Source organism: Rhea pennata, chromosome 2, assembly GCF_028389875.1.
Source record: "Rhea pennata isolate bPtePen1 chromosome 2, bPtePen1.pri, whole genome shotgun sequence".
Classification (NCBI taxonomy): domain Eukaryota; kingdom Metazoa; phylum Chordata; class Aves; order Rheiformes; family Rheidae; genus Rhea; species Rhea pennata.
In genome coordinates this window covers 161506718-161525890 of record NC_084664.1, presented here as the reverse complement: position 1 = coordinate 161525890, position 19173 = coordinate 161506718, and the positions used below count along the sequence as shown (strand labels likewise).

General features: G+C 42.1%; 1 protein-coding gene across 5 annotated transcripts in view; it reads left to right on the top strand.

The window, feature by feature from the left end:
• Nucleotides 1–19173, top strand: part of TSNARE1 (t-SNARE domain containing 1) — a 461846-nt gene that overhangs the window by 90498 nt on the left and 352175 nt on the right. For all 5 annotated transcript variants that reach the window (XM_062568440.1, XM_062568439.1, XM_062568445.1 and 2 more), the window contains one exon: nucleotides 17330–17452. In XM_062568440.1, the coding sequence (XP_062424424.1) occupies nucleotides 17368–17452 (85 nt within the window). In that variant the 5' untranslated portion in view covers nucleotides 17330–17367. The remainder of the gene's footprint in view (nucleotides 1–17329; nucleotides 17453–19173) is intronic.

Below are 19173 nucleotides of genomic sequence, written 5' to 3'. Positions count from 1 at the left end.
TTTCTTCTTTGCAGAATTTTTGAGTCAGCATTAATTAATTGGAGTTACTTGCAGTAATTGCAGATGAAAGGACGTCTGTGACTTTTTTCCCTCAACGTTATTATTTCTTCTGTGAGGGTTTAAAAACAAACAAATAAAGAAGGACAGGTGGAGAGCCTTTGGTTTCCACCTCATCAAAAGGAAGCGTAAGTTTTGGTGACAGAAGATCTGTAAATATTTTATAGAATTCAGCAGGGACTCCATCTGGACCCGTCTTCTTTTTTTAGCCTTTCGTTCTTTTATAGTTTCCCTTAATTTTGTGTGCAGAGAGCGTCTATCTCAACTTTTGCCATCAAGTATTTGAAAATTGTTTTTGAAGCATTCTGTGCAAAATAATGGTCCGGTAGAGGCATGTATTTCTTTAGAGCAATTTAAAGTGGGACCACCCATCCCTGCTGGAGCTTGTACGTACCCTGTTTTGCAATGAAAGAGTTTATTTTGAAGCACTTGCATTGTGTACAGTACCTGGCAGAATCTAGTTGATACATTTGTTTGTGCTGCTTAGTGGAAAGAGCAACAGTGTCGTTTGCTTTTTATGAGCATGTAATCATTAGGGGCCAGATTCTCATTCCTTACCTGGATTACACAATTAGCCCTTGGATTACATTTATTGTAATAACTGAGGCAGCCCAAAGAGGGAGGCACAGTTCAATTTGAATAAAACCTGGTCTGATCCTGGCACTAACCCATTAGACACTGCTCTGTGCACCCTCCCTGTGCTCCTGTGAACTTAATAGCATCAATTGTTTGATTTTATATTTGACCTTAAAGTAGTTATGCCCCAACTGCAGTGTTTTCAGTTGCTGTCTCATAACACAGTGAGACTGAGGTTTGATTTGAAAGGTAAAATGGGTTTCTACCTTCTTCAGATTTAAAGCTTGAGTTTTTGTGTTTGTATAACCAGCTTATCTTGAGGGATTTTGTTTTGTTTTGTTTTTTCTTTTGTTCTTTTTCCCCCCTTCAAGTTAAATGTGATCTAATGAGGTTATTCACCGAAGGGAATATAGATGGTGGAGAAGAGGAGCTGTGAACTTGGAGTGTGATTCTGGATACTCAGAAATAGATCTGTTGAATTTCTGTAAAGAGGAATGCAATAGGATTCTGAATGCAGTAGGACTGAATGTCCATCTGTCTTACTTCGTGAACAAATAAATAAATTGGATAGATCAACCTGATAGTGTTAACAGAGATATTACTTCTTCCTGCCACCACAGTTTGAAAACAATCCATAGCTAGAAAAGCATCATAACGAGATGCATTTAATTAGAAATAGTGTTGTGGTATACTGGGTTGAAACCAGAACTATCCTGGAGGAGCCCAAGAGGGATTTCTGACTGATGTGTAGGACAGTTGAATTGCACAGGTGACCCAGCACTGGGGTTCACAGCTCTGCTCTGCTTGGCAAGAGTTACCTAGTGCTTAGCATCATCCCCCAAAATCTGCACATGTCCTTGTTTTCCTTCTCTAAGGCAAAGAGTGAACCCACTGCGATGATGAACTGGCAGCATGTTCGGGGAGCTGTGCCCCGTGACTGTGACCACTTCAGCCAGGGCTTTTTGTTTGGTGCGAAACCGCTTAACGCCCATCCGCTCTCCAGTTTTCTGTGCTTTCTGTGACTCTCAGGAGTTCAGACTTTTCGGTGGCTGATTCACAGAGGGAGGAAAGTGGCCAAAATCCATTAGGGAGCTCCTAGAGCCTACACTGGACCAGAGGTACTGAAAGCCTGTGGAGGGGATGCAGACTGTTCCAACATTTTGCTATTGTCTGATTCATTTTTGCACAGGTCTTTCCCTCCTTCTGTCAATATTCTTTTCTTCTTCCTTTTTTTTGTTGTTGTTAGATCTTCTCTCACCTTTTTTTTTTTTTTGATCATTTGTATTGCTGCACTTGCTACTCCATGCTTTTCATTTCTACCTTTAGTTTTTGGTTTCATTTTCCAATCAAAACATTTTTCTTTGGTGCTCACACTTTGCAGCTGTAATTTTCATGGATTATTTTGTGTTTGTATGGGCTTGGATGGCTTCCCAAAGCTTTGAATAAAACGCAAGCAAACAGTGCAATAGCATGTTTGAATTACAAGTTCTTTGGTCCATGTCCCAGCTCCATTACAGAATTTCCTTCATTTTATGTTTATTTATTTCACTTTCAGAACGATGCTTTCTTCAGGCTGGAAAGTTTGAGAGAGAAAAAAATATGGATAAAAATTGCATGCATTCCTATAAAGGATGAGAGGATACTAGTCTCCTTGAATGAAAATCTACCCTATATGTAGAATCGAGCCACTAAAACAAAAATAAAGGATGAAGCCAGGACTATTAGACAAGCTTGGATAGAGAATAAAATATAATTTGTGCATTTCTGCACACGCGTATATGCCCACACAATCTTGCAGTTCTGTAGAATAAGATTTTTAAGGGAATGTCTGCGCGATGAAAGTGCTGCTGGCACTACTGTCTCACGCTGAATACAAGTACAGCAGAGTGTTGTCCATCTCCTCCTTTCCTGGTTGGAGACCTAAACACTTCTGCACCTCATAACCACCTTGATTCACTTGCGTTCTTTACAAGCGTACAGTTATATAATATAATGACAGTATATCTGTTCAGGAGTTTGTAAGCCGAAGCACGGTATGGATGCATCTTTTGCACAGAGCTGCCCACTTTTGATCAGAAGTAAGCTCAGCATCTGTAACTAATCCTCATGCCTCTTCTTGAGTTTAAACTCATTAGACTATGTTTACCACCATGAATGCATGGATGGATTCTGATAGGCCCCAGAGGATGTTCTTGCAATCTCCTTTCTACTAAGTATTTCCCTTAGCTCTGTGAATAGAGAAGTCATGGTTCTTGATATGTAGCTTGCACAGTTGGCAGTGCAATTGAAGTGCAGTGCACAGGGAATTTAGTGCCGTTAAAATCCAAAAATGGGAGGATTTACGATAGGAAGAACATCTCTTCGAAGCAGTGTTTCCCAACTTGGGTCCTAAGGCCCAGCGTGTAGTGCCCAAAGAAGCAAGGCAGATCAGTTGACCAAAAGAGACTTCTGAGGCATCCTGAAAACTCTCAGGAGAGTTCTGTGCTCCAGTTCTGTGCTCACCTGAGGGCTTTCCTTCTCATATTGTCATACAAAGAGGCAAGCTGGGTCGGAACAGAGACTATGTCTATGCAAGTTGGACCAAATCCAGTTTAGTTAAGTGATGGCTTAGTGAAGAGCATGAGAACATGGTGAACATGGAGCAAGGTTTCTCCCAACCTTTTCCCACATTCTCTGAGTCAGAGGTGATACGTTCCCATTTAATATCACCTGATGGATTTTTCTTCTTTTAGTCTAGTGCTTTTTTTAAGCCTATGTGAGATTTTAGCATCCACAACAGCCTGTGGCATGGAGTTCTAGCTTGCCTAGACTGTACACGATGGAGTAGCTCTACTTCTTTCTTTGATTCTTGGATTTCTGTCTCCTCTTGGTTTTGTTTCATTACTCCCTAGTTCTTGTACTGGAAATTAGGGGGCTGTTTGTCTTTTCCAGGCCACTCAGGATTTCATAGGATTTTATATGACAAGCTCTCCCCTGCCCTCATCCTTTCTTTTGTAGCCTGGAGAGACCTTGTCAGTTTAGTTGTTCTAGGGGTGGAAGCTTTTCCATATCTTTGTTTAATAAGTGAGAAATAGTAAAATTAGATGAAATATAGAAAATGCAAATGAGAATAAACAATTTAAAGATACTTTTTCTTTATTTTTTCGGTGAACTTAGTTCATCCCCCATCCCAGGAGCTGCTGTCTTCCTCCGCTCCCTCTCTTCACTGAAATGTAGGTGCCTCCTGTGTATTTTGACTTGCTCACTACTCTGCACTCACTGTGTTGACTAAGTCTTTGCCAGACATCATGAGAGCTCAGACACATGGTGCACATACTGAAATTTAGGTATCTTAATTTGGAACCGACTCCCAATTTCCTGCCAGCCAAGAAGGATTTGTATCATCCGTAGGTCCCTTGTCAGATCTGCTAGCCCCATATGTGTCTTACACTGGATCTCTAATGGTACTCGGCGGCTATGTTTAGGCCACTGCGTCCCATCCAGTGTATCTGGTCTTCACCAGGGTCTTACACAGAGGTAAATGACTGTATAAAAACACACTGCTTTTTCACTAACAATTACAATCCATGTTTTAAGAGTAACTTTGGGCTTATGCATGGTTTGGTAGTCAGTTGTTTTGCTTTGGCTTGTTCAGGGCTTGGCGTTCTCCCTCTCTCATGACTCACATACTGAAGTGAAGCTGCTTTTCTTCTTGATATTTGCACTTGGTTCCCTTTGGTGCCATCACGCGCTATGTAAGATTAGCAACAGGAAGGAGAAGTCCCTACATATGCGGTGGGTTTTACTGATGCTGGGACCCTTGGAAACGAGCTGAACTGAGGAATTTACAGTTTCCAGTTCGTTACTGACTAGCGACAAGCAAGCCTGACAGATACAGTTTCCTCCATAGCATGGTGTTGGCTCTGTGTTGGATGTGTCAGCTTCTTTCTACGCAAATACGTATCCCAAATATGTATCTCATTAGGAGTCAACTTGAACAAATCCTGCAAAGTGATGAGCTTTTTGTTAGCAGTCTCTGTGCTTGGTAAACTCTCTCACAGCAGAGTTAGTCTCAAGAAGACCGACTCCTTTGACAGCACGTGTTTATGTGTTGGGGCACCGAAGTAGGCTTCCTGTGCTTTGGGTTGTTTTTGCTTGTAAGCCTTCAAACACTGCAGAGACTCTTTTCTTGTATTATGCTAATCTTGCTTCTTGCCTGCTGTGCTTGTTTCCATGCGCAAGATGTAACAGGAGGATGGGTTTGGTCATGTAGGTCCTTGCTGTGTAGGGTCATTTTTAATGCGTTCTGCATGTATTTAGGCAAATTTATTCCTGGGTTCTTCCGTCGTCTCCCTCCGATGAGGGTCTGTGGTTGACTCTTGTATTACTTGTCCATCTCCAAAACTCAGTGCTTAGTTTTCATCCAATTGTCATGTTATAAACGGCTCCAGCAATTTGCTCACCTTGCTGGGACTTTACATCTTGTAAAGAATATCCTTTTCTGTGCAGTTCTGCTAGCTGTACTGTGCATGTCCTGGGCTATTTGCAAAGACCTAGTTGTAACCAATGTTTTCTTGTCGCCGAGATGTTTGGCACGTGTCTTGCAATTACTGGTGTTGCAAGCAGCTCTCCAGTGAAAGATGAGAAGCAGATGAAATTTCTTCCTTGCAAGGGTGTGGAAAAGGGTATTTTTTGTTTGTTTGTTTATTTATTTATGAATTTATTTATTTGGGGGAGGGGAGAGTTTAATCAAAGCTAGTTAAGGTGATCACCTTAGGGAGACTGCTGTGGTCTAAAAATACAGAAAACCCTTGTTTGAATGGTGAATTGGTACATTGTTAGACTGGCTGAAATAATCAACGGATCAACAAGAGGGTTTATTTGAATCAAGTACTCCGACCTTCCAGGTCTCTAAACTCAGCTGCTCCGACTCGCTGGAGAGCCACATGAGCCACTTCACCTTCCCTGCAAAATGGAGCTAATTGTAGTTTCTTTCCCTTTCAACTGTGTTCCAGTTCAGTGAGGGGTCTTGGCAAAGGTGGGTGAGTTGGAAAATTGAACATGCTTTTTTTCAACCTGTACGGTGGCACAGTGCAGTTTTGATGGAAGGTTCTCGGCAAATGCACTTCAGTTTAGCAGGGAGCTTGGCTCTCAACCTGTGCTCACTCTGGTTAGTGAGTCTCAGTGGTAGCTCCCAGGACCAGGTGCAGTCATTAGGGACATCTGCAGTTTCTCATGATTGCAGCATGTGTTTTTATTACTTGGTTTTACTTCATCTCATAGCAGGGCCATCGTTTGGAAGTCCTGTAGCCTTATTTACAAGCTGGAGTAACTGTAGAAGCACAAAGGGCAGAGAAAAGGATAGAAATATCAGAAGGCCTCTTGTCAGTAGAAACCAGTGGTATGTACAAGCTTATTGTCCTTGCCTCTTTTCCAGCAAGATTATTTGTATAAAGAGGGGAATGCAGTGAGAATGTAACTGTTTGAAATGTTTCTAATGTGTTTTGCATGGAGTAAACATTGCTACGGCATTCTTTTGGCCTTTCTTTAAGGTTCTTCTTTCTGACCAGAGGGAAAAAAAATCCTCTCTATAAAAGAAGTCATTCCTAGTTCACCTGTGATCTTCTTTGTCCGTGGTGTCTTCTTCACTGCTTATGGATCATCTTGTTTCAGATAACCTGGGTGGTAGGATACCTGTTGGGTAAGACCAGTGGTTTTGTGGTTAGGTGAATGTTACTTAAGGGTTGGTGCCATACCCGTATTCGAACGTGCTGTTCCCTGGCGCTGTGTTGAATGATTTTCCCCTCTTTATCTCCCTGAAATATTTGCAAATACTTGTGTATTTGCACTTTTGTTATATGTGTTTGTGGCTTGCTCTTTATAGCTTATAGAAGATAGGCTTTGATGCCTTTCAAGGCTCTCTCAGAACTTTCCTAGCCACTCTTCAGCTACTGACCATTCTTTATTTTTACTTCCTGAGTACTGGCCTTACCTCTGTTTCACCAGGAAGAAACTTGGAAAGCACTGCACAGTATCTCATTGTTTTTCTTTACATTCCCTTTTGTTCCTATTAAAAAAAAAAAATCAAATGCTTCAGAAAACATCCTCCTCCCACCAAATACTAAGCTTCTCAGATTGCTGAGAGCTGATGTCTTCTACAGTCTTGGTAGGAAATCTGAAATGAAGATACCAAGTCGTTTACTTTTTCTTGATGAGTCACTACTAAAAAGTAGAAGTGAACTCTTGAATTTCCAGCCATGTACTCTCTCTTTCCACTAGACCATGCTTTTTCCCATTTAACCTTTTGAAGGCCAGATGTGGTACAACTACATCTGTGTATGCACATATATGTGTATAGTTATAGTACAACTATCAGTGAACATTCATGTAGATGGGAACTTAGGCTTGTGCATTCAGATTGTATGCACTGAATAGCAGTATTTCTACTTTGGGTACATCAGGAACCAGTGCAGTTGGGTTCGGTGGGGGGGAGGGGAGACAAAGTTTCAGTAATCTATTACTTGATAATTTTAGGAGTCCTGTTTTTACCCTGTATTTCGTTCCCTAAAACATTGCTTGTTTGTCAATCAAGATGTTCCTGTGGACTCAAAACTACTTGTCAGCCTCTGCTGTAGTTTTCCTTATTCTGCTGAAATCAAGAGTTAATTTATAAAAGCTACTTCTAACTTGGTAGAACTCTGAGCAAACGTGTTATCCTTGGTCTTTGTCCATTCCTACGTATGTTTTTTTAATTAATATTTGCTCTAATGTCACAGTAGCAAGCTAGAGACAAATTCCTATTTCTCTGTGTTCATCCTTCGTGTTTGTTTACAGAAAATAAGTGTTAATATTCATCTTTTGTAACCACTCAAAAGGCAGATGAAACCTGGTTTCTGAACTGACTGGAAATTTAATTTTACTGTTCACTGAAATACGTAATACTTCTGTGTTTGTCTAGCATATGGATAGATTAAGACCGTTCTACATGCAAGGTTCACAAAAAGCAGACAACATGGCACAAAACGGCAGTTAGAAGAAGTAATAAAAAAAGGAAAGAAAAAACTTGGTGGATTAGAACAGGCGCTGATTCAGAGCATTAATAGTAGGGAAATTCAGTGTTGGAAGCTGTCTAGATCATTTTCTCTTGCAGGAGCCGGAAGAAATGTTGTTTAACCATTATTTTAATGTCAGCTTAAAAAATAGGAAGGGTGACATCACATCTCGATCAAACTGAGCTAACGGTGACCCAGCAATGAATAAATCATCTAAGCATAGCCATCCATATACCCTGAGGTTGAATAGTTGAAAATGCTACACGCAACTCAATGGCAATAGACTTTAAAACATCTTCAGTCTCCCAAATATAGTCTTTCTTGCTTTTACTTGATTGAAATCTCTCAATATCATGCAGGCCTGATTGCTACTCCAGGTGAAAAGAAATTTGGGTCCTAAGAGTTGACCTTGCTAGTGCAATCTCTTTGTCATTTATCACACTTGGCTATTGCTCCTGGGAGCTGAACTATTTTCATGTGCGCTGCCTTGTTGCTGCTTTGAAGAAGGAAGGCATCCATCTTTCCATGACATCTGTGATCTTTTTGATGGAAGACTTTCCCTAGCAGTCCTAAATAGCTCCTTTTGCTCCCTTGAAGCTTATACAGCTAGGACTGGGGTCTGTGAATCTGAGATTCCCAAGCTAAACAAAATATATCCAGCCCTCGTTCTTGGCATTTGCCTAAGGCCAGCCTGCCTCTAATGACACTCAGTTGGTTTGCAGATTGTCTTGGGTTCTTTTATTAGAAGACATGCAGTAGGCTAGATGTGAAGGAAAACTTTGTGTGTTGAAGTGGCAGCTGGGACTGACATGAAAGGAGCACAACAGGCTTCCAGATTGCTTGTCTTATCTCTATTCTTCGTGCTTGTAATATACAGACGTTTGTGCAATGCGAAATGAATATCAGTGATTTACAGGCATTCATTCCTTTCCATTTTTATTGCTTGTGATTTCCCTCTCTCTTATATTGTGTGATGGTTTGTCAGAGTCAAAGCCCACAAATGTCAGTGGGCAGTCTTAGACTGGACCTTCAGTGAGCTTGGGGCGAAGGAGGTGCCTTGTGATTGGCACGAAAGGCTCGGATGTGTGCGGTGAGTGCTGTTAGCCACGGATCATGGGAATCGCTGACCGATGAAAGAAGGGGTTAGGCAGCAACAATTCGTGTTGGGGCTGCCTGGTGTTGTGGGGCTACTGGAAAAGTGAAAGTAAGTGAAGTTTGCAATCAAGTGTGACAATGTCAGCCACAGCCCTTAGTGTCATCCAAATTAGAAGTACAGTGAACCAATTGACTCTGTGGCTCAACACTTATCTCTGTAAAATGCTGTAGCGGTCTTGCCCTGCTATCTCTGACTTCACAGTTTGTCCGGATAGTGTCTATGCCTGACACAAACTCCTCTGCTCCTGGCAACATGGATGATGGCAGCTATACCAGAGAGAAGAATAGCTAAATCTGTTCAAAAAAAGGCTTTGAAAAGGAAGGATGCAAAAAGAGAATTTTCTCATTGTTTCCGAGCAGATCCCCAGAATAGCTGAAGAAGCCTGTTTTGTAGATAATCCATGCTGTTTTAACTTTGCACCTACTCCCCAGTGCCTTAAGGCTGTGGGTGTTTGCTTAGCCCTGTAGTATGCTTCTGGTGGAGGAGGGTAGGCAAGAGCGTGCTTCAGTGTATTGAATCAGATTGTTTGTAGTCATAAGTGACGTTGTGCCTGTCAAGTACCACATATGTGTCTCTAGAAGTTTCTGGAAGCGAAGTAGATTTGTAGAAGGTCTATAATGTTGACTTATTTTATGCCGTGCCAACTTAGATTAGACGTGCTCCTCAGGGCATGGGTACAGCCATGACATCGGTCTCCAAGGGTCTTCCCTCAGTATTAAAATTTACTTGGGAAGCAAGATGAAAGGAAACACGTGTATTGTCATGTGATGAGCTGCCTCTGCTATCCCACTGCCCATTAAACATTGGTCCTGGACCAGTTTTACTGAGCCATCGCTTCCTGCCAGGCACTTCTTCAGCTTCTGCTCCTCACCTTGCAAGCTTCCTCACCTTGCCTCTCCAAAGCCACCTGAGAACTGAATGTTAGTATTACAAACATCTCGGAAGATCCAAAAGAGCATAAATTACCTCAAAGCCACCGCCTGAAAAGAGGAAAGTCATGCCCTGCAGCTATTCTGATTGACCTCTGACAGTCGTGTTACAAGGCTCAGTGAGCACTCAGGGATTTGTGCAATTACACCAACTCAGTGTTAAAACCACTGAGATAAGAAAAAAAAAAAAAAGCTTTAAAAGTAGAGCTTGCTCATAAGTTCAGGCTCTCTGAGAAAAAGGAGAGGGGCATTTTTCCAAGTAAACAGCGTAGAGGCTTATTGAGTTTTGTTTTTATTAATTGAGAAAATCTTTGAGAAGAGGCTGGAAACTTGCATGGCTATGACACGAGTGACAGAGTCAAGCCTAGGGAGCAACCCATTAGAGGGGATTTAGAAATACAGTACAGTTTGCAAATGTGTCCTTCATCTCACAGCTTCAAAAAGAAACCCTTTCCTATTACGTTAATCCTAGTACTTTGCAAAAGGATGACTCCGTAGCTGTCTATCCAATTCACAGGCAGAGGAACAGAGGCATTGGTTCAGAAAGCAAGAACATGCTGAGTATTCCCCTTTCATCCTGTGATTTGTGTATGGTGATAAACAAGTCTCATAGCAAGAAGTGAAAGAGGATCAATCTGTTTAGTTCATCGGAGGGAACGTTAAGAGGCAGCAGAGAGTTCAAACAGCAGAGCTCAAGAGGTGAGGAGATACAACTCTTTAACAGAGTGGATGGGGCTGGTCTTTCGTTATCAGGGGCCGTAAAGTCTGTTATGGAAAGAGGTGACCCAGTCTGACCAGAGGCTGTAAGGGTTGGTGGGTAAAGACAATTTACGTGAAATGATCTGCTCTTTCCTTATAAGAAAGGTCACACTGGGTGGTACAAGGATTCCATCTGGTCTACAGACCTCAGAAAATGTACCTCAAGTTGGTTATCCGAAAATGGATGTATTGTCACTATTCACTTCTGAAAGTCCCTGATGGATGAGCTTCTCCATCAGCAAGGCAGTGGTAAAGCTGGGAACAGAGTACAGGAGCACTGACTGCCAGGCCATTGCTCTCACCGCCTCTTGTGTTCATAGATGGCAGGTACCTATTATCCAAGCTGTGTGTGATTTTAGTTTTTCAGAGCTGAACAATAAACAGAAACAGGCTTCAGAGAGCTTTGTGGCAGCTATACTATTCTTCTGGCAGGAGAAATCTTGGTGAGGTACCCAGCAGCATCGACAGCTTTTGCTATGAAAATCAGAGCAAGGAAGTTACTTGGATACCTGGTCCTGGCTTGAGCTGGATCCCACTTAATCCACAGCCTAGTGCCTGATGCTCTTCCCTGAGGAGTCTGTAGGCCCTCCCTAAGACATGATGGACCTGTCTTACAGTGCATGCTCAGTCCATGTTGCATGTGAACACAAGTCTGCTGTTTGTCGGAAAGTTGCATGTCTGAGACTGCTTTTTCAATGGATCGTATGGTCTACTTCCATCTCAAAAACAATCACTACCCGTGCTTTGATGTGACTGGTTAGATGCCAAGGAGGGCCTGCAATTTATGGGTGTTGGATGCTTTTAGAAAAGCCTGCCCAAATGGGTGGACTGAGCTCTAACAGATTAATTCATTTAAGATAAGGAAAATGTTTGTGGAAGAGGCAGTGACAACCCTTTTTCAGTGTGTGGCGGTCCAAAATCATGGAAGAAACATTTGGCCTTTTCTCTTATGCTTTGAGGATCCAGGTTTCACTTGTTCACATCTTTCTTTTTTTCTGTATCTATAAAGGCAAGATCTAAAGGTGAAGATCTCTAAAGACAGGAGACATCTGCCTATTGCCTGCTTTTAAATGCTGGGGCTGGAAGCGTGACAAGTGGATGGGGAAATGAGAGGAAAGAGGAGGTTCAAAGCATGAGTATAACTCCATGCTCTGCATAAACATCACTTGATGGCCGAGGTTATGCAGGCACAGGGACCCCTTTCTGTCACCCTGGCAAGGGGCAAAGTTGGGGTCCCCTTCTGCTGGTTTAACCTTCTCTTGTGAGTGAACCACAAAAGGCAGATCAGTATTTATTTTCTCTCCTGTCTTTTCTGTCTCACCATGTCTCACTTCTGTGTTTCTGTGTCTTCCAACTTGCTTTTCTTATCGACGTTGGCCCATAGCTTGCCTCACGTGGATTGTCTGGCAGCGGCTGTGGGTTGCTCTCTCTTATTACAGCTTTGTACTTTGGGTGAATTTGTAATCTCTGGTCCCTGATTGAGATTTCTAAATTCTGCTCATTTCTCCGTAGGTAGTTCCCTTCTTGTGTCATCGGGACACTTCCTTGCATTTCTGGTTGGACACAGTGCTTTTTTGCAAAATTCACAGTTTATTTGAGATTCAGAACATGGGAAGCTTGAGCAGGAGGATGCACTGACACATGGCTTGTCTTTCTCCTTCAATTCTACAGGCTGTTGCAGAACTGTTGTTCTAACCTGATCACGTGGGTTTTTGTTTGTTCGTTTGTTCGCTTGTTTGTTTTTTAGTTTTTTTCCCCTTTCTGCTTTTTTGTTTGTATCTTTGACAATATTTGTTGATGGACTAAAATGAAGCCCTTTTTGGGGTAAGCACAGTGTAAAGATGGCTTTTATAGATGACAGAGTCACTGGGGTCTGAGACATCTTGCAGGGAGCAGCCAATCCATACCTTGCCTTGAGGGCTCAGCTGCACCTATGTCCTTCCCAACCAGCGTTGGTTATTCTTGCAGTTGTGGGTCTGAGGACACCTTCCCCATGCTGTGTGTTCCTAGAGATGCTCTGCCTTTCCTGGAAGGTTTTCATGATGCTTACCTTAAAACTTCCCAGTTTTTTTTTTCTTTGATTTTGATTTTTTAAGAGCTATTCTTTTTTTTGTCCACTGTGAATGAGGAGAATGTTTTGTGTTTTTGCAGCAGAGTTGCACAGATTTGGACGCTCATGTTTCCGCCTCAGCTTTCCCTTCTAAAAACAACCCCATTTACTTAATATTTCCTAGCAGATCAAGTTTTTCTTGAGCTGTTGTCATCCTCAAGGCTCCCTCCAGACTCCCTTTGGTTTCTGGCAGAATCTTTACTGGAGTGTGTTGCCTACAGCTGAAGGCTCTGCAGTATAAAGTCAAGCAAGAGGATTAAATCACCAGTCTTGAAGGTTTTAATCCCTTTTATACATCTCAGATGATGTCTACCACTTTTATAGGAAATGTCATCGTGTATTCATGTTTGACTTGCAGTCCTGTAGTGTCTGCAGGTGTTGTTGCCTGGCTGGTCACTCCCCATTCCCTGTGCAGTTGTTTGTTTCTTTTTAAATGCAGTTAACCCAAATTACAGAGCATCTTATTTTCTTTGTCAGCCATCCCTCCTGCTTTGTTAGGATGGCTGTGAGTTCAGTAGCTGTCATCTAGCCTCCCTATTTGATGTCGTGTATGCATTTAATAAGGCTAATTAATCCCTATTCCATCACTGACCTCATTACTGAAAATACCAAATGGAGCTAGCCCTGGAGTGGAGCTTGGTGGAGCCTATTCAGTTTGTGCTCTGGTTATGACAGTCCATTTTCGAGCCATAATCCCCCATCCCAATCTGTTTTTCCTGCCGTTCAAGGAAACCCCATAATAACAAAAAAACAGAACATTTTTTTTTGCTTCTTTTGACTCTGCAACCTGCTAACCTGATGCAGAAAAAAGTTAACATGAGTTTAATATGACTTGTTGCCAAATCCATGCTGGCCATTTCTCTGTTCTTTATTTTCAGATATTTTCATTGAGTTTGTTTATACCAGTGTCTTTCTGGGGTGTTAGAAATTAATTTGGAAAGCAAAGGAGGAAAATCACAGAATTACAAAATGGTTGAGGTTGGCGAGAACCTCTGGAGCTCATCTGATCTAACCCATCTAGTCACGTACAACAGGTTGCTTATGGCCAAGTCTAGCTGGGTTTTGAGTATCTTCAAACATAAAGACTCTAGAACCTGGCAGCCTGTTCCCATGTTTGATCTTCCTTGCAATATATATGTATATATAAAGCTTTCTGTTATGTTTAAATGGAATTAATGTCCAATCACTGGGCAGCACTTAGTAGAGCCTGGCGCTTTCCTCTTTGGTTCCTCCTATCAAGTGTTTATACACATTGATCAGATCCCCCCTGAGCCTTTTCTTCTCCAGACTGAACAGTCTCAGCTCTCTCAGCCTCTCGTTGTATGAGAGATACTGCAGTCCCTTGATAGTTCTCATGGCTCTTTGATAGACTCCCTCCAACATATCTGTGTCCATCTTTCTCAGTCAAACTCTGCTGATGTGAAAACATCTAACTTTCCTAAAGTGCTCTTTAAACGATTTCTTCCGTACTGAAATCTTCCCCTTTATTCCTACTACGAATTATGTTAGCCACCTGAATGTAACTGGCCTTCTACACGAAGACCAATGCACTTGCGGGAACTCTTCTCATTTTGACCTACTTAGTTTTGCCTGCCACTAACTTTCCCAGTCCATGAATCATGGACCAACCCTTTGCTTGGGATCCCACTGAGGACAGGAGGATAAAGCTGTGATCAGATCTCATATTTGTTGGTTTTCTTTTTTTTTCCTGTATTTAGTATGTTAGGCAATGCTTGTTCCAGTTTGTATGAACTGCCTTTGCAGTAAGTTGGACAAGCTTCTCTGAAGAACAGGAAACAAAAGAATTGGGACATGCTATGGGGATGGAGAGGAAAATGCTTTTAGTGCCAGTCAAAGGAGAGGTATATAGACCTACTCTTAAATTTTGCTGTAAATACATTATTGCAAGGTAGGAATGTGATTCTGGAGCTGTGCAAATAAGGGATATTTCAGTGGCTTAGTAGGATGAGGTGGGAGGGAGGTGATTGTTTCTAAAAAGATTGTTTAAACTGAAACAAAATATTTCATTTTCAAGTAATTCTTTTTTTATCCCTTAAAGAGGAAAAAAAAATAAAAGTGGAAACATGCTTTGAAAGTGAAAAATCGGCATGAAACATTTGGAATTTTCTGAAAAGCTTTTCTTCTCCCACCCTTCCTTGCCACCCTGTTTAGGGGAAAAAATAGATGTATTCACTATCTGCCAAAGAAATATTTGCCCGATTGTAATCAGATCATCTTACAACATGATGCAGACTTTTACTCCACTTCTTTTATGTGGCCTTGGGGAAAGTCAGGACAGCATAAGCTTCCACTTGCCCATCTCTAAGGAGAAAGTTTGCTTCCTATTTCTTTTCCCTCGTAGAAGGATCAACCACTGTCTAGAGGCAGTTTTCAAACTGTTCTGTTCTCCTGCTTCCCTGCTTACAGCTTTTTTACTCTGTAGGCACAGTGGGAGGTGAAGAAAATAAGATCGTGATGGACAATCTGTTCCAGGCTCCTCCTGCATCAGTCCACATCCCTGCCAAGAAACTTTTCTGTAATTGTCCTCTGTGTGCTGTTGTTTTCCCAGGTGAATGATAAGAGTTGCACGATCTTGGGTTGCATTTGACAAAGGAGGCTGTGTTACTGCGGTAGTTGTGGACTGTTCTGAGACATGGGGCAGAGAGAGGTTTTGTTCCCAAGTCACCTAAGGTTGAATCTTTATCTGCTTCATGTAGTATTTAGTGGATGTGGAAGAGAACTTCCCTCAGGACATCACAAATTATACTTCTGTGATGCTTACAGTTTTACCTGCTCCACAAAATTGGTGGCTTTGAGTATGTTGGAAACCTTAGATTTGCCAACACTTTCTTTTAAATTTGGTCTTCATTTACTTAATTTTCAGTTTCCTCAACACAAACACATGACACATGCCCATACATGCACACATCCTGCAGTTTATTTCTGGCTGTTTGGGTACACTGAGGCCATGTGAGGAACTGTACCCAGGATTTTCTCCACTTATAATGGATTTAGCTGGTTGATGCATCCAGCTCCTGTGCCTTATTCTTTCAAGGCAGTGGTGAGATGCACCATCATGTTTTTGTATATGTGTGGCCCAAGTAAGTGAGGATGGCTAGTGATGTCCTTTACTCTTAGAGATTCCCTGTCTAGCTAATCTTAGCAGTTTTTTTTTTTTGCTTGATTTCAAAATTCTAAAAGAAGAGGGGAAATGAAGTGCAAGAGGTATCTGAGACTGGTTTTCCAGGAGATGATCGGGAATTTCGAGTTCTTTGGTCTTCACAATGGACCAGTGAAAGGAATAGCACACTGCTGAGTCAGCGCACCCCGAAGGAGACTTCAGCCCTCTGCTGTGGTATCCAGCAAGGCCTCAGATTGATAAATCACGTGAACTTTGGGACATTGTACAACCTTCAGGATAGCTGAGGGTCATGATTAATACATAACTGGCCAAGGATCAGAAAGCTCGTCCGAATTAGAAGCTGCTCCCAACTTTTTGCATATCAGAGGGAAGGTGTCTGGTCCAGGCCATGTGCTTCCAGTATCAGAGCCAAAAATAAAGCCTTGGGCATCCTGTTGCCCAGCCGTACACTCTAGCATCTTCTGCCATGACACTGATGAGTTGCAAATACTTTTTGGGGAGAGATGTTTTAAGGGATTTTAAGAGGTCCTTCATTTAACAAGTGGCATTTATAACGCAGAGCAGCTCAGTACATGGATGACAGATGCTATTTCCAGTCATCTCATGCTGACTTGTCCACCTTCTTGGACTGTCCGATTCGCTCTATTGCAGTGTTACCTTATAATGAAGGGCTGCCCAAAGGGCAGTGCTATCTTCTCTCCTTTTCAGTGAGCAAGTCACTCTCCTCAGCTTTGAGACTGTCCTTGTTTTGGGATGTTTTTTCCCACTTCGTGTAAGGAAACAGCTGCTGGGTTTGGTCCTGTTGCTGTGTTTTGCCCCTTCTGATGCAGCACCTTTATCTATGCTCTTCCTTTGGCATCAGTTCCTCCATGCCTTAGGGTTGAGACACTTTTAAGTTCTTAGGACCCCTAGTATGATTAAGTGTGTCTTGAGGCAGTGGTGAGAAGACACTTGCGGTGGGGAGGGAGAAGAGGTAGGCTTTCTTTGCTAGAGCCTTATTGATTTCAGTCCACCTCTACTACCTTAAGTCTTGCAGTATTCTTATTTTTTCTTGCTGTTTTTTTTAAAAAAAAAAAAAAAACTTTGACTCCAATATTTATACTAGAGACACAGAAGCTTATAATACAGCAGTAAACTATCTCTTTTGAAAGCTCATCAAGACTGCAGTATGATGGATAGACTCCCAGGAAGCTCCATAGTGGTAATGTTCCAGAAGACAGCATTACTTTTTTTTTTGATAGAGTGCCTAGTGTTTGCCTACCAGCTCAAGATCTCAAAGCACTTTGTGAACAGTGAGGAATTAAAGTCCCGCCATGGCCAAAACAGATAAATGGTTATCCTTTATCACTGGAGAAAATAAGGCCCAGAGAGGTCATATGACTTGGTTGCCCTTAAGACCAGCTATAGTCGAGGAGGGCGGCATTTTAGTACCTCTTTTTCTTGCTGGTAGATATCCTGAAATTTAGAGATAGGCCTGTGCATTTTCATTTGCCCTCTTTTTTGGCAGAGAACTGTGATTTAACTGACTTTTAACCAGTGCTGCGTGTGTCCTTTTCTCTGTTTTCGTAGGTTTAAAATACAATCCAGGATTCATTGCTATCTAGAAAATGTCTTATGGATCCATTGATGGGAGTGGATTTGGAAGCAGGAACCCGTTTGGAGGCCCTTCGAGACAAGGCTATCAACCTCTCGGTAAAGTATTGATCCCTTGCTGTAATTTACTTTACCTGACTTCCTAGGGAGTGAAGTTTTACTTGCTCATGTTCGATGTGGCTGATGTGCTTCAGTGGTTAAATATCACCCACTCTCCAGAGATCATTGCTGCATAGTGATTTCCAAAGGTGAAGGTCAAGCTTTTGTTGAGTTTGATTTGTGTCATGCGCCACTGCATCTAAATATGCTCAGAACCTGGAGGTGTAATGCGTCTTGCTGCTTGCCATGGAAGAGCAGCACTCAACACTCATTTGGACTTTGGAAGCTTTTCTGGGGACTTAGGGAAGAAATGAGACATGTTTTCCAGACCCACATGTCTTTGCAGTCGTCTTCCCAGCATCTTTGCACAAAGGTTGTCCCAGCAGTTGCCCTCTGGCTGGCCGTAGGTGCATTAATGATGGGGGTAAATGAGAGAGGGCTGTGCTTCCAGAGAGGGGAATTCGACTGCTGGGGAGACTGCTTTAATCTGGGAACGGTGCTCCGATATGGCAATGGGAAAGCAAGACTTGTTCAGGAAACCGTGAACAGTGTTCTGCAAATGGCTGCAAATTCTGTCTTTGTTATGTGTTTTTAAGCAACGACCAGATTTATTCTCCTTACCTGTTCCCTCCTTCCCAAAAAGGACTCTAGAAATACTAAAGCAGAAAGACAAAAGCATCTAGATGTCAACTGGAATATTTGAAACAATTTCTAATGCACAAGGCAAAGCTATGCTTCATTAAAAACAACAACTAGTAATATAATTGTCATAACACAGCGAGCAGCTAATGATTATAACCTCCAGTTGCTGAAGGCATTTACTCTAGCATGGCCTCTTCTTGACACAGGCAAGTTGTAGGAGGCATCCTTAGCCAGAAGAAATGGGATGGTGGCAGTGGTGGGAAGAGTGTTTGGTTTTCGACAGGCACCACAGCCTGGGACCTTGTGTTCAAGCTTGCTTCTCGCTAGGTGAAGGTGGCCAGCTCACATGGCCATGGGCAGATAATAAGGTCATGTCTCCAGCTCCCAAGATGCATGCCAGCTCCCAGCCCAGGTGATGAGATGCTGTAGGGCTGTGCCTGCGTTAATATAGTCTGACTTTCAGCAAGCCTTATTAGCTGCAGCATTATCTTACATTTAATTTTGGGACTGGCTCTGACTTGCACAGCAAAGCATGGCTGCAGTGGAGGTATCACTGAGGTTCAAACCTCTGCAGGAGCTTTGGGATGTGAGACCTCCGTAAGATGGTGAAAGGCCCTGTTTTCACTTCGCTCCTGGGAAAACATCACCCTTCTCTTAAGTTCAGTTTCAGCAGTGCTGTTCATTAAGGCAGCGTGATTTCAGTTTCCAAGTTGTCAAGGTTTCAAATGGTCTTTGGGAAGTGTTCTGTTGTTTTGTGAGTAGCTGCTCCCACTGGATGGGAATAAAAAGGCAGGGTAACGGTTTCTATTGGTTTTCTGTTTTCATATGAGTTTTGGCTTAGTTTTTATTTTCTTCTTTAAAAAAAGAGAATGTGTCGAATTAAGCGCGAGTTGTCTGTTCAGTTTTAAATGGTGTTTTTCAGGCTATTCTACAAGGAAAAATTAAAAGCATAAAGGAAGGAAGAATGGTATATCTGGGCATAATAAAAGCACCATAAGAAACGAGAATCAAAATGTAGAATAGACAAACAATATATCTCAATGTGTTGTATTTTTGGTTAAAAAGCATGAATAGTTGTT